General features: G+C 51.8%; 2 gene segments (V, D, J or C); one reads left to right on the top strand and one right to left on the bottom strand.

Annotated features, from left to right (window-relative positions):
* Positions 1 to 389: 389 nt before the first annotated feature.
* LOC115603286 lies at positions 390 to 5,409 on the bottom strand. The segment is given in 4 exon segments: positions 390 to 736; positions 1,723 to 2,049; positions 2,727 to 3,035; positions 5,184 to 5,409. Coding segments are annotated over 4 exon segments (1,209 nt in total).
* Positions 5,408 to 19,862, top strand: LOC115603285. The segment is given in 7 exon segments: positions 5,408 to 5,518; positions 12,665 to 12,983; positions 13,907 to 14,239; positions 15,909 to 16,225; positions 17,519 to 17,871; positions 19,089 to 19,205; positions 19,829 to 19,862. Coding segments are annotated over 7 exon segments (1,559 nt in total).
* The last annotated feature ends 262 nt before the right edge of the window (positions 19,863 to 20,124 follow it).

Below are 20,124 nucleotides of genomic sequence, written 5' to 3'. Positions count from 1 at the left end.
CCATCTCCATCCATCATCATCATCCATTATCCATCTCCATCCAATCACCATCATCATCCATCCATCATCTCCATCCATCTCCATTCATCATCATCCATCTCCACCCATCACCATCCATCTCCATCCACCACCATCATCATCCGTCCATCATCTCCATCACCATCCATCCATCATCTCCATCCATCTCCATCATCATCCATCTTCATCCATCACCATCATCATCTATCCATCATCTCCACCATCATCCATCCATCACCTCCACCCACCTCCACCCGCCATCCCCACCGTCCCCCCACAGAACCAGGCACCGCTTGAACCATCTTCTCCTTTATTCCCATCCCACCCCGGCGCCCGAGCGCGCGGGAACCCCACCGAGATGCCGCCACCTCTCACTTCCTTTTACCGGGGCTCTTATTGATGCTGCGCTGGATGAACCTCATGGGCAGCCCCTCGTGGACCACCATGCACACGTAGGTTGTCCCCTTGTTCCAGTCCTCCCTCTTCACCACCAGGCGGCTGTAGAGGAAGTAGGAGGCATCTCCCGCCTTCTCCTTCATGGGAGGGGTGGTCTCGTAGGCTGAGTCCTCCAACGAGTCCTGGTTCTTCTGCCACTCCACCGAGATGGACTCGGGGTAGAAGCCTCGCACCAAGCAGGTCAAGCTCAAGGTGGCATGGGACCCGCTCAGCTCCTCCGGTGGGGGTGGTAAGAGGTAGACGCTGGGGGTCAAGCGCTTGCCTATAGGGGACACCATGGGGGTGAAGCTTATGGAGATGCTACCACCCAAAACGCCCTGACGGCAGGTCAGAGACCCCAAAAGCACCGTGGAATGAAGCCCGTGGAGATGCCACCAGCCCATGAGCACCGCAAAGCAAACCCTGCAGAGATGCCGCCACCTCCAAAACCGGCAGGAACTGAAGCCTATGGAGATGCCACCACCCAAACTAACCCGCTCGGAGGTCAGAGACCCCCAAAACCACCGTGGAATGAAGCCCATGGAGATGCCACCAGCCCCATAGCAATGTGAATGAAGCTCATAATGATGCCACCAGGCCCATAGCAGTGATGGGTGAAGCCCCATGGAGGTGCCACCAGCACCAAAACCAACAGGACTTGAACCCCATGGAGATACCACCACCCAAACCAACCCTGTTTGAGGTCAGGGTCTCAAAACCGCTTGAATCGAGGCCATAGACCCCCATAACCACCATGAACGGAACCCCACTGAGATGCCACCACCACCCATATCAATGATAGGGGAACCCCATTGAGATGCCACCACCCAAACCAACCCCATTCGATGTCAGAGACCCCACAACCACCACGAATTGAACCCTCTGGAGATACCACCACCTCCAAACCCACCGTTATCTAAACCCCACTGAGATGCCACCACCCCAAACCAACCCAATTCGATGTCAGAGACCCCACAACCACCACGAATTGAACCCTGTGGAGATACCACCACCTCCAGACCCACCGTTATCTAAACCCCACTGAGATGCCACCACCCAAACCAACCCAATTCGATGTCAGAGACCCCACAACCACCACGAATTGAACCCTGTGGAGATACCACCACCTCCAGACCCACCGTTATCTAAACCCCACTGAGATGCCACCACCCAAACCAACCCAATTCGATGTCAGAGACCCCATAACCACCACGAATTGAACCCTGTGGAGATGCCACCACCCTATAAACCCACCCTATAGGTCCCTACCTGGCTTCTTGGAGATGCTGCGGCTGATGGGAGAGGGCAGGTCTCTGTGGTAGACCCGGCAGGTGAAGGTCTCCCCATTGTCCCAATCGCGGGTGGACACCAGCACCTCTCTGGTGGCCGTGAAGGTGCCATTGAACTGGGCTTTGACTTGGAGGAGGTCGGGGCGAAGGGCCCCCCCTTGGCTCCGGCTCCAGCTGAGCTCCAGCCCATCGTCACTGGGCAAACTGGTGACCATGCAGCGGAGTTTGGGGTTCTGCGACACGTAAAGGTCCAATGGGGACGGGGGGAGGACGAAGACTTGGATGGAGCTGGAGTCCGGATGGACGCCTGTTGGGGGGGGGGCGGAGAACGGGAGAGGAACCTTATGGAGATGCCACCAGCCAAAGGGACTTCAATGGGACCCTATGGAGATGCCACCAGCCTCATATCGGTGAGAGGGGAACCCCATAGAGATGCCACCAGGAGTGAAGGGATGAGAGAGGAACCCCATGGAGATGCCACCAGCCAAAGGGACTTCAATGGGACCCTATGGAGATGCCACCACCCAATTCAATTCAATAAGAACCCCCTAGAGACCAAGACCCAAGCTCAATGGAACCCCATGGAGATGCCACCACCCAATTCAATGAGAGAACAACCCCCTAGAGACCAAAATCCAAGCTCAATGGAACCCCATGGAGATGCCACCACCCAATTCAATGAGAGAACAACCCCCTAGAGACCAAAATCCAAGCTCAATGGAACCCTATGGAGATGCCACCACCCAACTCAACGAGACAACAACCCCATAGAGACCAAGAACCAAGCTCAATGGAACCCCATGGAGATGCCACCACCCAATTCAATTCAATAAGAACCCCCTAGAGACCAAGAACCAAGCTCAATGGAACCCCATGGAGATGCCACCACCCAACTCAACGAGAGAACAACCCCTTAGAGACCAAGACCCAAGCTCAATGGAACCCCACGGAGATGCCACCACCCAGCCCCATGCCCCAACTCACTGATGCACTTGTGGCCGGTGATCTCCACATCGGTACCCGAGGCTCGGTGGGTGACACCACACGCGAAGGTCTTCTCCTGCCACTCGGCCAAGGTGAGGTTGAGGCGGGCGCTGGCCATGAAGGTGCCCTTGGCGGTGGGGCCCTCGATGAGGACGTCGCTTGGGTCCAAGGGCTCGTTGTCCACCAGCCAGCGGAGGCTGAGGGCGCGCGGGGAGAAGCCGGTGGCCAAGCAGAGGAGGTGGATGGAGGACATGGAGCAGGAATGGAGGAGCTCGACGTGGGGCGGGTGGGAGCGCGCCGGGGCGGGCGCTGCGGCAGGGACCCGCGCGGGGACGCGGCAGGAGGGAGAGGTGGGAGAGGAAGAGAAGGGGGAGAGGGAGGAGGAGGAGATGGGGGAGAAGAAGGAGATGGAGGAGAAGATGGAGGAGAAGATGCAGGAGAAGATGCAGGAGGAAGAACAGAAGAAGGAGAAGAGGAGGAGATAGAGATGGAGGAGGAGAAGGAGAAGAAGGAGATGGAGAAGAGAAGGAGATGGAGGAGAAAGAGAAGAGAAGGAGATGGAGGAGAAGGAGATGGAGGAGAAGGAGATGGAGGAGAAGGAGATGGAGGAGAAGGAGATGGAGGAGAAGGAGAAGAGAAGGAGATGGAGGAGGAGATGGAGGAGAAGGAGAAGAGAAGGAGATGGAGGAGAAGGAGATGGAGGAGAAGGAGATGGAGGAGAAGGAGAAGAGAAGGAGATGGAGGAGAAGAAGATGGAGGAGAAGGAGATGGAGGAGAAGGAGATGGAGGAGAAGGAGATGGAGGAGAAGGAGATGGAGGAGAAGGAGAAGAGAAGGAGATGGAGGAGGAGATGGAGGAGAAGGAGAAGAGAAGGAGATGGAGGAGAAGGAGATGGAGGAGAAGGAGATGGAGGAGGAGAAGGAGAAGAGAAGGAGATGGAGGAGAAGATGCAGGAGAAGATGGAGGAGGAAGAAGAGAAGGAGGAGGAGATGGAGATGGAGGGGGACAAGGACAAGAAGGAAAAGGAGAAGATGATGGAGGAGAAGGAGAAGGAGAAGAGAAGGAGAAGATGGAGGAGAAGATGAAGGAGATGGAGAAGAGAAGGAGATGGAGATGGAGGAGGACAAGGACAAGAAGGAGAAGGAGAAGATGGAGAAGATGAAGGAGAAGATAAAGGAGGAAGAGAAGAAGGAGGAGAAGAGGAGGAGATGGAGATGGAGGAGGAGAAGGAGAAGGAGGTGGAGAAGGAGAAGAGAAGGAGATGAAGGAGGACAAGGACAAGAAGAAGAAGGAGGAGAAGATGGAGGAGAAGATGAAGGAGGAAGAAGAGATGGAGAAGGAGAAGGAGATGGAGGAGGACAAGGACAAGGACAAGGACAAGGACAAGGACAAGAAGGAGGAGATGGAGGAGAAGGTAGAGGAGGAAGAAGAGTTTAAACCCGGTTTATCCCACTTTAAACCACTTTTCCCCCCTTTAACCCATCCCAACCCGTTCCCAATCCCAGTTTACCCCATTTAACACCCGTTTAACCCCAATTTACCCCATTTAAACCCAGTTTAACCCCCGTTTACCCCATTTAAACCCAGTTTAACCCATTTAAACCCAGTTTACCCCCATTTAAGCCCGTTTAAACCCAGTTTAACCCCAATTTACCCCATTTAACCCCATTTTAACCCCATTTAACTCCATTTAAATCCAGTTTAATCCCATTTAACCCCAGTTTTACCCCAATTTACCCCATTTAAACCCAATTTAACCTCCAATTTACCCCATTTAATCCCAGTTTAACCCCATTTAAACCCAGTTTAACCCCATTTAACCCCATTTAACCCCATTTAACCCCCATTTAACCCCAATTTTACCCCATTTAACCCCATTTAACCCCATTTAACCCCAATTTTACCCCATTCAACCCCATTCACCCCCAGTTTTACCCCCATTTAAACCCCATTTAAACCCCATTTAACCCCATTTAACCCCATTTAAACCCAATTTACCCCATTTAACCCCAGTTCTACCCCATTTACCCCCCAGTTTTACCCCCATTTAACCCCATTTAACCCGTTTTACCCAATTTAACCCCATTTAAACCCCAATTTACCCCATTTAACCCCAGTTTTACCCCATTCACCCCCACTTTTACCCCCATTTACCCCCAGTTTTACCCCATTTAACCCCATTTAACCCCAGTTTAACCCCATTTAACCCCAATTTTACCCATTTAAACCCAATTTACCCCATTTAACCCAATTTACCCCATTCACCCCCAGTTTTACCCCATTTAACCCCAGTTTAACCCCATTTAACCCCAGTTTTATCCCATTTAAACCCCATTTAACCCCATCTAACCCCAATTTTACCCCATTTAACCCCATTTAAACCCCATTTACCCCCTTTAACCCCAATTTACCCCATCCACCCCCACTTTTACCCCCATTTCCCCCCATTTCGCTCACCAGAGACTCTGACGCTGCGGCTGAAGCCGGTGGCCGGGTGCCGCACGGCGCAGGTGGCCTCCCGCAGCCCCGCGGGGAACCCTACGGCGCTGCCCAGCGTGAGGAGCCCCCTCCTGCCCCGGGCCGCGGGGTAGGTGCGGGGCGGGACGGACGGAGAGGACCCCCCCGTGGTCCACGACACGGAGACGGGCTCTGGGATGTACCCGGCCACCAGGCAGCCCGCCATGGCCGGCGTGCTGCAGGACGCCAGCGGGAACACCCTCGGGGAGGTGGCTGGGGCTGCAGGGGGAGACAAGGGGGAACCATCAGGGGACATAAGGGACCATGAGGGCATCGTAAGGGACCATGAGGGCATCATAAGGGACCATGAGGAACCAGAAGAACATCATAAGGGACCATGAGAACATCATAAGGGACCATGAGGAACCAGAAGAACATCATAAGGGACCATGAGAACACCATAAGGGACCATAAGAACATCATAAGGGACCAGAAGAACATCATAAGGGACCATGAGGAACCAGAAGAACATCATAAGGGACCATGAGAACACCATAAGGGACCATAAGAACATCATAAGGGACCATGAGGGCATCATAAGGGACCATGAGGGCATCATAAGGGGCCATGAGGGACCATAGGAACATCATAAGGGACCATGAGGGACCATAAGGGCATCATAAGGGACCATGAGAACATCATAAGGGACCATAAGAACATCATAAGGGACCATGAGGGCATCATAAGGGACCATAAGGGCATCATAAGGGACCATAAGGGCATCATAAGGGACCATAAGAACATCATAAGGGACCATAAGGGCATCATAAGGGACCATAAGAACATCATAAAGGACCATGAGGAACCAGAAGAACATCATAAGGGACCATGAGAACATCATAAGGGACCATGAGAACACCATAAGGGACCATAAGAACATCATAAGGGACCATGAGGGCATCATAAGGGACCATAAGGGCATCATAAGGGACCATGAGGGCATCATAAGGGGCCATGAGGGACCATAGGAACATCATAAGGGACCATGAGGGACCATAAGGGCATCATAAGGGACCATGAGAACATCATAAGGGACCATAAGAACATCATAAGGGACCATGAGGGCATCATAAGGGACCATAAGGGCATCATAAGGGACCATAAGAACATCATAAGGGACCATAAGGGCATCATAAGGGACCATAAGAACATCATAAAGGACCATGAGGAACCAGAAGAACATCATAAGGGACCATGAGAACACCATAAGGGACCATAAGACCATCATAAGGGACCATTGGGAACCAGAAGAACATCATAAGGGACCATAAGAACATCATAAGGGACCATGAGGGACCATAAGGACATCATAAGGGACCATGAGGAACCAGAAGGGCATCATAAGGGACCATAAGAACATCATAAGGGACCATGAGAACATCATAAGGGACCATATGGGACCATAAGAGCACCATAAGGGGACCTCAAGGGGACCTTCAGGGGACCTCAGGGTCTTCATAGGCACCATAAAGGACCACAAGGAACCCTCAGAGGACCTTAAGAGCATCATAATGGGACCTCAAGGGCTCCATGGGCGCCTTAAGAGCACCCATAGGCACCCTAATGGGACCTCAGGGTCTCTGTGGGCACCTTAAGAGCACCCATAGGCACCCTAATGGGACCTCAAGGGCTCCATGGGCGCCTTAAGAGCACCCATAGGCACCCTAATGGGACCTCAAGGGCTCCATGGCCACCTTAAGAGCACCCATAGGCACCCTAATGGGACCTCAGGGTCTCTGTGGGCACCTTAAGAGCACCCATAGGCACCCTAATGGGACCTCAAGGGCTCCATGGGCGCCTTAAGAGCACCCATAGGCACCCTAATGGGACCTCAAGGGCTCCATGGCCACCTTAAGAGCACCCATAGGCACCCTAATGGGACCTCAAGGGCTCCGTGGGCACCTTAAGAGCACCCATAGGCACCCCAAAGGGACTCAGAGGCACCCTAATGGCACCCATAGGGACCCTAATGGGACCTCAAGGGCTCCATAGGCACCTTAACAGCACCCATAGACACCCTAAGAGCACCCCGAGGGACGCCAAAGGGACCCATAGGCACCCTAAGAGCACCCCGAGGGACGCCAAAGGGACCCATAGGCACCCTAAGGGCACCCATGGGGACCCCAATGGGACCGATAGACACCCCAAAGGGACCCATAGGCACCCCAAAGGGACCCATAGACACCCTAAGAGCACCCATAGGCACCCCAAAGGGACCCATAGACACCCTAAGAGCACCCATAGGCACCCCAAAGGAACCCATAGACACCCTAAGAGCACCCATAGGGACCCCAAAAGGACCCATAGGCACCCTAAGGGCACCCATGGGCACCCTGAGGGGCCCCCCTACCCCATAGGGACCCCATATAGGGACCCCAATAGCGCAGCTCAGCTGGACCCAGCCCCATAGAATCCCCTGCCCCGTAGGTCCCCCTGCCCTATAGGTCCCCCTGCCCCATAGAATCCCCTGCCCCGTAGGTCCCCCTGCCCTATAGGTCCCCCTGCCCCATAGAATCCCCTGCCCCATGGGAGCCCCTACACTATAGGGACACCAACAGTATAGCTCAGCTAGACCCAGCCCCATAGAATCCCCTGCCCCATAGAATCCCATGCCCCATAGGGACCCCTGCCCCATAGGATCCCCTACACTATAGGGACCCTAATAGTATAGCTCAGCTGGACCCAGCCCCATAGAATCCCCTGCCCTATAGGTCCCCCTGCCCTATAGGTCCCCCTGCCCCATAGGAGCCCCTGCACTATAGGGACCCTAACAGTATAGCTCAGCTGGACCCCGCCCCATAGAATCCCCTGCCCTATAGGTCCCCCTGTCCATAGAATCCCCTGCCCCATAGGTCCCCCTGCCCCATAGAATTCCCTGCCCCATAGGTCCTCCTGCCCCATAGGAGCCCCTGCACTATAGGGACCCTAACAGTATAGCTCAGCTGGACCCCGCCCCATAGAATCCCCTGCCCTATAGGTCCCCCTGCCCTATAGGTCCCCCTGCCCCATAGGAGCCCCTGCACTATAGGGACCCTAACAGTATAGCTCAGCTGGACCCCGCCCCATAGAATCCCCTGCCCTATAGGTCCCCCTGTCCATAGAATCCCCTGCCCTATAGGTCCCCCTGCCCCATAGGAGCCCCTGCACTATAGGGACCCTAATAGTACAGCTCAGCTGGACCCAGCCCCATAGAATCCCCCTGCCCCATAGGGACCCCTGCCCCATAGGAGCCCCTGCACTGTAGGGACCCTAACAGTATAGCTCAGCTGGACCCTGCCGCATAGAATCCCCTGCCCTATAGGTCCCCCTGCCCCATAGAATCCCCTGCCCCATAGGTCCCCCTGCACTATAGGGACCCTAATAGTATAGCTCAGCTGGACCCTGCCCCATAGAATCCCGTGCCCTATAGGTCCCCCTGCCCCATAGGAGCCCCTACACTATAGGGACCCTAATAGTACAGCTCAGCTGGACCCAGCCCCATAGAATCCGCTGTCCCATAGAATCCCCTGCCCTATAGGTCCCCCTGCCCCATAGAATCCCCTACCCCATAGGGACCCCTGCCCCATAGGATCCCCTGCACTATAGGGACCCTAATAGTACAGCTCCGCTGGACCCAGCCCCATAGAATCCCCTGCCCCATAGGTCCCCCTGCCCCATAGGAGCCCCTGCACTATAGGGACCCTAATAGTACAGCTCAGCTGGACCCAGCCCCATAGAATCCCCTGCCCCATAGGAGCCCCTGCACTATAGGGACCCTAATAGTACAGCTCAGCTGGACCCAGCCCCATAGAATCCCCTGCCCTATAGGGACCCCTGCCCCATAGGTCCCCCTGCACTATAGGGACCCTAATAGTACAGCTCAGCTGGACCCAGCCCCATAGAATCCCCTACCCCATAGAATCCCCTGCCCTATAGGTCCCCCTGCCCCATAGAATCCCCTGCCCCGTAGGTCCCCCTGCCCTATAGGTCCCCCTACCCCATAGAATCCCCTGCCCCATGGGAACCCCTATACTATAGGAACCCCAATAGTATAGCTCAGCTGAACCCAGCCCCATAGAATCCCCTGCCCCATAGGCACCCATGCCCTATAGGTCCCCCTGCCCCATAGGAGCCCCTACACTATAGGGACCCCAATAGTATAGCTCAGCTGGACCCAGCCCCATAGAATCCCCTCCCCTATAGGTCCCCCCGCCCCATAGAATCCCGTGCCCCATAGGGACCCCCTGCCCTATAGGATCCCCTACCCCATAGGAACCCCACAGAGCAGCTCAGCTCCCCCTGCCCTATAGCGACCCTTGCCCCATAGGGACCCCTGCCCTATAGGAACACCATTCTACAGCTCAGCTGCCCCTGCCCCATAGCAACCCCCTGCCCCACAGAGACTCTCTGTCCCATAGAGACCCCATAGTCCACCTCCACTCCGTAGTCCCCCCAGCCCCATAGAGCCCCATAGAGACCCCACAGAGCCCCACAGAGCCCCACAGAGACACATACAGACACTTAGAACCCTATAGAGACCCATAGAGCCCCATAGAGCCCCATAGGGACCCCCAGCCCCATAGAGCCCATAGGGAAAGCCTTACCCGCATGGCGGCAGCTCTGCCCCACACACGCTGCAATGGGGCCCTTCCCCCACCCCCCCCACTTCCTGCTTCCTGCCTGGCACCTGCTGTGGGGCAGCCCCATAGCGCCCCATAGAGACCTCTAGGGACCCACAGAGACCACAATAGGGTCAATAATCAATGGGATTGGTAATTATTAGGACTAATAACTGAGGGAATCGATGATTAATAGGGCTAATAGCCATTAGAATCGATGATTAATAGGGCTAATAAGCATTAGAACCGATTATTAATAGGACCGATCATTAATATGGACAATAATCGATGGAATTGATAATTATTAGGACTAATAACTGATGGAATCGATGATTAATAGGGCTAATAACCAATAGAATGGATGATTAATAGGGCTAATAACCATTAGAATTTATAATCAATAGGACTGATAACCAATAAGCTCAGTAATCCAGGGGATTGATCATCAATATGGTCAATAATCAATGGAACTGATAATTATTAGGACTAATAACTGACAGAAATGATTATTAATAGGGCTAATAACCAATGGAATTGATTGTTAATAGCACTAATAGCTATTAGAATCAATAATTAAAAGGACTGATCATCAATAGGATCAATTATCAATGGAATTGATGATTGTTAGGACTAATAACTGGCAGAATCAACGATTAATAGGGCTAATAACCAACAGAATCGATCATTAATAGCACTAATAACAACCAGATCAATGACTAATAGCACTAATAACCAATAGGATCTATGATTCATAACCAATAGGCTCAATAATCAATGGCCTTGATAGTTATTAGGACTAATAACTGACAGAATCAGCGATTAATAGGGCTAATAACTGATAGAATCGACCATTAATAGCACTAATAACCAATAGGGTCAATGATTCATAACCAATAGGCTCAAGAATCAATGTCCTTGATAGTTATTAGGACTAATAACTGACAGAATCAACAATTAATAAGGCTAATAACCCATAGAATCGACCATTAATAGCACTAATAACCAATCAGATCAATGACTAATAGCACTAATAACCAATAGAATCGATGATTCATAATCAATAGAGTCAATAATCAATGGCCTCGATAGTTATTAGGACTAATAACTGACAGAATCAGCGATTAATAGGGCTAATAACCCATAGAATCGACCATTAATAGCACTAATAACCAATCGGATCAATGACTAATAACCGATAGGGAGCAGGCCCAGTTTAAGCCCAATTCAAGCCCAGTTTAAGCCCAGTTTAACCCCAATTCAAACCCAGTTTAACCCCAATTCAACCCCAATTTAAGCCCAGTTTAACCCAAATTTAAGCCCAGTTTAAGCCCAGTTTAAGCCCAGTTAAACCCCAGTTTTAACCCAATTCAAGCCCAGTTTAACCCCAATTCAAACCCAGTTTAAGCCCAGTTCAACCCCAATTCCAGCCCAGTTTTACCCCAATTCCAGCCCAGTTCAACCCCAATTCAAGCCCAGTTTAAGCCCAGTTCAACCCCAATTCAAGCCCAGTTCAACCCCAATTCAAGCCCAGTTTTACCCCAATTCAACCCCAATTCAACCCCAATTCCAGCCCAGTTCAACCCCAATTCAAGCCCAGTTTAACCCCAATTCAACCCCAATTCAACCCCAATTCAACCCCAATTCCAGCCCAGTTCAACCCCAATTCAAGCCCAGTTTAAGCCCAGTTTAAGCCCAGTTAAACCCCAGTTTTAACCCAATTCAAGCCCAGTTTAACCCCAATTCAACCCCAATTCAATCCCAATTCAAACCCAATTTAAGCCCAATTCAAGCCCAGTTTAACCCCAGTTTAACCCCAATTCAAACCCAGTTTAACCCCAATTCAAGCCCAGTTTAAGCCCAGTTTAACCCCAATTCAAGCCCAGTTTAACCCCAATTCAAACCCAGTTTAAGCCCAGTTCAACCCCAATTCAACCCCAATTCAAGCCCAGTTTAAGCCCAATTCAACCCCAATTCAAGCCCAGTTTTACCCCAGTTTAACCCCAGTTTAAGCCCAGTTTAAGCCCAGTTTAAGCCCAATTCAACCCCAATTCAACCCCAGTTTAACCCCAGTTTAAGCCCAGTTTAAGCCCAGTTTAAGCCCAGTTTAAGCCCAATTCCACCCTCTCACCGTTGCACCTTCCACCTCCTGCCGCCACCACTTGTGGTGCCCTCATTGACCCCTCTGGGGGGACACCACCAAAGAGGAGGAGCTGATGGTGGGAACCAGCTCGAGGAGGAACTTCCCATCCCATTGACCTTCTCCTTTGGGTCATGGACCTTCTGGTTCCTCTTTGTGGCCACCTTCAAACCCACTTCTCCTTTAGGTCCTTCTGCTTCCTCCTCCATTGACCTTCTCCTTTAGGTCCTTCTGCTTCCTCCTCCATTGACCTTCTCCTTTAGGTCCTTCTGCTTCCTCCTCCATTGACCTTCTCCTTTAGGTCCTTCTGCTTCCACCCTCCATTGACCTTCCCCTTTAGGTCCTTCTGCTTCCTCCTCCATTGACCTTCTCCTTTAGGTCCTTCTGCTTCCTCCTCCATTGACCTTCTCCTTTAGGTCCTTCTGCTTCCTCCTCCATTGACCTTCTCCTTTAGGTCCTTCTGCTTCCATCCTCCATTGACCTTCTCCTTTAGGTCCTTCTGCTTCCTCCTCCATTGACCTTCTCCTTTAGGTCCTTCTGCTTCCTCCTCCATTGACCTTCTCCTTTAGGTCCTTCTGCTTCCATCCTCCATTGACCTTCTCCTTTAGGTCCTTCTGCTTCCACCCTCCATTGACCTTCTCCTTTAGGTCCTTCTGCTTCCATCCTCCATTGACCTTCCCCTTTAGGACCTGGGGTTCCTCAATGGTGTCTTCTCCTCCATTGCAGAATCAGCCGCCGCTCCCAATGTCTACCCATTGGTGCCCTGTGACTGCACGGAGCCCATCTCCATTGGCTGCTTGGCCAAGGACTTCTTCCCAACGCCCATCTCCATCACTTGGGTCTCCGAAGTGGATGGAGACAACGAGACCTTCCCCATCCAACTGATCGGGAGCTCCTACAGCGTCAGCTCCCAGTTGACCATCTCGAGCAGCGTGAAGGGGGAGACCTTCCAGTGCCAGGTGGACCATAGCATCACCCAAAGCAGCACCACGGAGACCTTCGTAGGTGGGTTGGTGGCATCTAACATGGGTTGGTGGGCACCTAACATGGGTTGGTGGGCATCTAACATGGGTTGGTGGGCACCTAACATGGGTTGGTGGGCATCTACTATGGGTTGATGGACATCTAGATGGGTTCTCCTTGGTCTAAGCCTTGGTCCCAGCCTTATACAATGGCTTGGTGGACATCTGGGTGGGTTGATGGACATCTGCTATGGGTTGATGGACACCCCCTATGGGTCAATGGACATCTTCTATGGGTTGATGGACATCTACTATGGGTTAATGGACACCATTATGGGTCGATGGACACCCCCTATAGGTTGATGGACATCTCCTATGGGTCGATGGACACCTACTATGGGTTGATGGATACCTACTATGGGTCAATGGACACCATTATGGGTTGATGGACATCTACTATGGGTTGATGGACACCATTATGGGTTGATGGACACCATTATGGGTTGATGGACACCATTATGGGTTGATGGACACCTACTATGGGTCAATGGACACCCACTATGGGTTGATGGACACCTACTATGGGTCAATGGACACCTACTATGGGTCAATGGACACCATTATGGGTTGATGGACACCTACTATGGGTCAATGGACACCTACTATGGGTTGATGGACACCTACTATGGGTTGATGGACATCTCCTATGGGTCAATGAACACCCCCTATAGGTTGATGGACATCTCCTATGGGTTGATGGACACCCACTATAGGTTGATGGACACCTACTTTGGGTTGATGGACATCTCCTACGGGTCAATGAACACCCCCTATAGGTTGATGGACATCTCCTATGGGTCAATGAACACCCACTATAGGTCAATGGACACGTACTATGGGTCAATGGACACCCACTATGGCTTCTCCTCTCTCCAAGCCCCCCATAACCTCCTTGTCCCCCTTTAGGTGACGACCTCTGTTCCGCCTCCCAGTTGTCCATCAGGCTCTTCGCCGACCCCAACCAGAAGGGCTCGGAGAAGGAGGTCCTCTTGTTGTGCCTGGTGGAGGGCAAGGGGGCAGAAGAAGCCAAGGTGGAGTGGCTGGAGAGCCACGAGGCGCTGGAGGCGGAGCAGGAGGACGTCGCGTGCGAGCAGTGCGGCGGGGACGTGGCCACCAGCGTGAGGAGCACGGTCAATGTCAGCAGGGACAAGTGGGACGCGGGCACCGAGTTCTCCTGCCGAGTGTCCCACTCGTCGCTGGAGACCCCGGAGGTCCTCAACATCAGCACCTTCTGCTTGGGTAGGTGGGGGGGGGAGGAGATGGTGGAGATGATGGAGATGATGGAGGTGGATGGAGATGGATGATGGATGGAGATGGATGGAGATGGATGGAGGTGGATGGAGATGATGGAGGTGGATGGAGGTGGATGGGGATGGATGATGGATGGAGATGGATGGATGGTGGATGGAGATGATGGATGGAGATGATGGATGGTGGATGGTGGATGGTGGATGGAGATGATGGATGGAGATGATGGATGGTGGATGGAGATGATGGATGGAGATGATGGACAGTGGATGGAGATGGATGGAGATGATGGATGACGGATGGGTGAGGGATGGAGATGGATGATGATGGATGGAGATGGATGGAGATGGGATGGATGGAGATGGATGGATGGAGATGGATGGAGATGGATGGAGATGGGATGGATGGAGATGGATGGATGAAGATGGATGGATGGAGATGGATGGAGATGGATGATGGATGGAGATGGATGGAGGTGGATGGAGGTGGATGATGGATGGAGATGATGGAGGTGGATGGAGGATGGAGATGGATGGAGGTGGATGGAGGTGGATGGAGATGGATGATAGATGGAGATGATGGAGATGATGGAGGTGGATGGAGGTGGATGAAGGTGGATGAAGGTGGATGGAGATGGATGGAAGTGGGTGATGGGGTGAAAAGGGGTGGAATTAGGGGCAAAGGAATGAGATTTGGGGGGAAATTGGTGGAATTCGGGGAAATGGGGGGAAAAAGGAAATTTGAGGCAAATTGAGGTAAATTTGGGGAAATTCGAGGGGAAATGAGGAAATCTGAGGCAAATTTGGGGAAAATCGGGGCAAATCTGAGGAAATTTGAGGAAAATCCATGGAATTTGAGGGAATTTGAGGCAAATCCGTGGAATTTGAGGGAGTTTGAGGCAAATTTGGGGAAATCGGGGGGAAACTGAGGAAATGTGAGGAAAATTTGTGGAAATTGGGTGGAAAGTGATGAAATTTGAGGCAGATTGAGAAAAATTTGGGGGAAAATGGGTGGAAACTGAGGAAATTTGAGGCAAATCTGTGGGAATTTGGGGAAATCTGATGAAATTCGAGGCAAATCTGCGGGAATTTGGGGAAATCTGATGAAATCCGAGGCAAATCCGTGGGAATCTGGGGAAATCTGATGAGATTCGAGGCAAATCCGTGGGGATTTGGGGAAATCTGATGAGATTGGAGGCAAATCCGTGGGGATTTGGGGAAATCTGATGAAATTTGAGGCAAATTTGGGGGAAATCTGATGAAATTCGAGGCAAATCTGTGGGAATTTGGGGAAATCTGATGAGATTCGAGGCAAATCCGTGGGGATTTGGGGAAATCTGATGAAATTCGAGGCAAATCCGTGGGAATCTGGGGAAATCTGATGAGATTGGAGGCAAATCCGTGGGGATTTGGGGAAATCTGATGAAATTTGAGGCAAATTTGGGGGAAATCTGATGAAATTCGAGGCAAATCCGTGGTAATTTGGGGGAAATCTGATGAGATTCGAGGGAAACTCGTGGAAATCGGGGGGAAATTTGACGGCATTCGGGTGGACGCGGGTGGACGGAGCCACCTCCACCCCTCCGTAACCCCATTGAGAAGCTCTTGGTGCCCCCTTTGGGCCTCGGCGCCCACCCTGAGCTCCTCCAAACCCCCTTTAGATGTGAAGCCCGAGGTGGAAGTCGTCATCTTGCCGCCAGCCCTTGAGGACCTGTACCTGAAGCAGAACTCCACCATCACGTGCGTGGTCCTCAACCTCAAATCCACCGAGGACGTGGCGTTCTCCTGGAGCAGGGACAAAGGGAGCCCATTGGACGTCACCACGGGGGAGGTGGAGAAGTTGCCCAATGGGCTCAATGGGCTCAGCAGCTCCTTGAAGATCTGCGCCGAGGAATGGAACTCGGGGAGACGTTCTCCTGCAGCGTCAACGTCCCGGAGCTCCAGGAACCCATCACCAGGTCCATCAAGAAGGACACAGGTAGGACATGGAGCTCCGGAGCCACCCGCTATGGATGGGGATGGGTGGGGGGGGATGGTGGTGGCCACCAATGGGAGGTGGGTTGGGGCAGGGGGATGGCGGTGGTTGGACAAGGTGGGTCTATGGGAAGGGTCCAAGCCCATTGGAAGGGTCTAAACCCATTGGGACATCCAATGGGGAGGGTCTACTGGGAGATGATGGTCAACTGGTGGGGTCAAAATCCATTGGAGAGGTCTAAAGGCCATTGGAAAGGTCTAAGCCCATTGGAAGAGGTTGGTCTAATGGGAGATGATGGTCAACTGGAAGAGTCCAAGCCCATTGGAAGGGTCTAAACCCATTGGGACATCCAATGGGGTTGGTCTACTGGGAGATGATGGTCAACTGGAAGGGTCTAAGTCAATTGGAAGAGGTTGTTCTGGTGGAAGATGATGGTCAACTAAGCCCATAGGAAGGGTCTAAGTCAACTGGAAGGGTCTAAACCCATTGGGACATCCAATGGGGAGGGTCTACTGGGAGATGATGGTCAACTGGTGGGGTCTAAGTCCATTGGAGGGGTCTAAAGGCCATTGGAAAGGTCTAAGCCCATTGGAAGAGGTCGATCTAGAGGAAGATCTTGGTCTATGGGAAGGGTCTAAGTCAACTGGAAGGGTCTAAACCCATTGGGACACCCAATGGGGATGGTCTACTGGGAGATGATGGTCAACTGGTGGGGTCTAAGTCCATTGGAGGGGTCTAAAGGCCATTGGAAAGGTCTAAGCCCATTGGAAGAGGTTGATCTAGAGGAAGATCTTGGTCTATGGGAAGGGTCTAAGTCAACTGGAAGGGTCTAAGTCCATTGGAAGAGGTTGGTCTGGTGGAAGATGATGGTCAACTAAGCCCATAGGAAAGGTCTAAGCCCATTGCAAAGGTCTAAGCCCATTGGAAGAGGTCAATCCAGAGGAAGATCTTGGTCTATTGGAGGGGTCTAAGTCAACTGGAAGGGTCTAAACCCATTGGGACACCCAATGGGGATGGTCTACTGGGAGATGATGGTCAACTGGTGGGGTCTAAGTCCATTGCAAGGGTCTAAGTCCATTGGAAGAGGTTGTTCTGGTGGAAGATGATGGTCAACTAAGCCCATAGGAAGGGTCTAAGTCAACTGGAAGAGTCTAAACCCATTGAGACATCCAATGGGGATGGTCTACTGGGAGATGATGGTCAACTGGAAGGGTCTAAGTCCATTGGGAGGGCCTAAACCCCATTGGAAAGGTCCAAGCCCACCCCCATTGACCTTCTCTCCCCCTTCCTCCATAGACACCACAGCGAAGGCACCATCGGTCTATGTCCTCCCGCCGCCCGCCGATGAGCTGGTCCTCCAAGAGACGGCCACATTGACCTGCTTGGCCACAGGCTTCAGCCCAAAGGACATCTTGGTCACTTGGACCCAACAAGACCGCCCCGTGTCCTCCGAGAGCTTCTCCACCTTTGGTCCCAAAGCTGAAGGAGATGCCTTCACCGTCTATAGCATGTTGAAGGTCCCAGTGGATGAATGGCAACGAGGGGACACCTTCTCCTGCGTCGTTGGCCATGACGGGATCCCATTGACCTTCATCCAGAAGAACCTGGACAAGACCCTTGGTAAACCCACCATGGTCAACGTCTCCGTGGTCCTCAGCGACTCCGAAGTCACCTGCTACTAAGCTGGGCCCTGATTGGATGGGCCGGGGTGGTGGGATGGGGATGTGATGCTTGATTGGTTGTCATTCCGCATCCCAATAAAGACTGCTCCCAATGGAAGCCCGATGCCCCATTGGCCAACTCTTGGTTGAGGAAGACCTCCAATGGGGTCTGATGGTGGGGACCATCGGGGTCTATAGTGGTGGCTGGAGAAGAGAAGGGTGGTGGGGACGTGGTTATGGGCTTCCCATGCTCCGCTATGGGGTGGTGGCATCTCAATAGGGGTCGTTGGTGGTGATGGACGCAAAGGGAGGAGATCCAGAGGGAAACAGCCCCCAAAATGAGGTGGTTTCAGCCCCCAAAATGGGGTGGTTCCAGCCCGAAATGGACCTCAAAAGGGTCAAGAAGAAGGGATGGGGTTGGGATTGGGAATGAGGGGGGGTTTGGTGGTCACTTCGGTCGTAGGAAGGGTTTGGAGAAGGATGGGGTGGGAAAACGGGTGGGAAATGGGTTAAAATGGCCCCAAATGGTGGGTTTTGGGGGGGTCCACCAAAGATCTTCATGGTTCCTTTGGTCATAGGAGGGTTTGGGGCCAGAAATGGGTGAAAATGGTGGGGTTTGGGGGTGTCCGCCAAAGATCTTCATGGTCCCTTCAATTATAGGGGAGTTTTGGTCAAGAATTGGGTGGAAAATGGCCACGAATGGCCAAAAATGGGGGTTTTTTTGGTGCATCCACCAATGATCCTCGTGGTTCCTTTGCTTGTAGGACGGTTGTGGTCAAGAATTGGCTGGAAAATGGGGGGAAATGGGTTAAAATGGTCCAAAATGGTGGTTTTTTGCTGTGTCCACCAAAGAACCTCGTGTCCCCTTCACTCATCGGACATTTTTGGCCAAGAATTGGGTGGAAAATGGGTTAAAATGGCCCAAAATGGTGATTTTTTGGTGTGTCCCCAAAGAACCTCATGATCCCTTCGCTCATAGGACGTTTTTGCCCAAGAAGTGGGTGGAAAATGGCCCAAAATGGCCCAAACCAGTGGTTTCTTGGTGATGCACCAAAGAACCTCGTGGTCGCTTCGATCAGAGGTGGGGTTTGGGGCAAGAATTGGGTGGGAAAGGGGGGAAAATGGCCCCAAAAATGTGGGTTTTGGTTGTGTCCTCCCCATTGAAGTCTTCTTCTCCTGCCCCAGATCCCATCCTGGTGCTGGAGGGAGAGGAGACACAAGGGGAGGGAGAAGAAGACGCCAGCGACCTATGGACGGCCGTGACCTTCATCATCCTCTTCCTCCTCAGCCTCTGCTACAGCACCGGCGTCACCCTCTTCAAGGTGACCATAGCGGGGCCATGCAGGCTTATTAATCATTAATTATGGCTTATTAATGATTAATTAAGGCTGACTAATCGCTAGTTAAGGGTTATTAACCATAAATTAAGGCTTATTAATGATTAATTGAGGCCAATTAATCATTAACCAAGGCTGATCGATGGTTAATTAAAGCTGATTAAGCATTAATTCAGGCTAAGTAATGATTATTTAAGGCTTACTAATCATTAAGGCCAAATCATCATTAATTAAGGCCAAATAATCAGAAAGTAAGGCGAAATAATCATTAAGCAAGGCCAAGCGATCATTAACTAAAGATTATTATCCTTACATAAGGATTATTAATGATTAATAAAGGGAGATTAATCGTTAATTCAGACTGATTAATCATTAATTAAGGCCGATTAACGATTAATCAAGTCTGACTAATCGTCGATTAAGGATTATTAATCATTAATTAAAGCTTATTAACATCAATTAAGACTTATTAATGATTAAATAAGGCCGATTAATCATCAATTAAGGCTGATAAATAAGTAATTTAAGCTGGTTAATCATTAATTAAGGCTTATTCATGATTAATTAAGCCGGATTCATCGCTAATGAAGCCTCTTTGTGTCCTACAGGTGCTGTGAGGGCCACCAAAGGAGGAAGGACCCCACCGTTGGGTTGTCCACGCTCTTCCCACCGTGGTCGGGTGGATCTTCAGGTGCTTTCGGGGGATTCAAGGAATAAAATGGATCCGGCCCCATTCCGTTGGCTGGAAACCCCGGTTTTCCATTGGGATCGGCCTCTTTTCGTTGGTGTTTCAACCCGTTTCCCAGCACACCCCCCAAAATCACCATTTCCCCCCCACATTTACCCATTTTCTTGGTGTTTCACCCCAAAACTCTCACCAAACTCCCCCAATTGACCACTTTCC

This window comes from Strigops habroptila, unplaced genomic scaffold (assembly GCF_004027225.2).
Source record: "Strigops habroptila isolate Jane unplaced genomic scaffold, bStrHab1.2.pri NW_022045629.1_ctg1, whole genome shotgun sequence".
Lineage (NCBI taxonomy): Eukaryota > Metazoa > Chordata > Aves > Psittaciformes > Psittacidae > Strigops > Strigops habroptila.
Note: the sequence above shows the minus strand (reverse complement) of the source record. Positions and strands in the feature narration are given on the sequence as shown.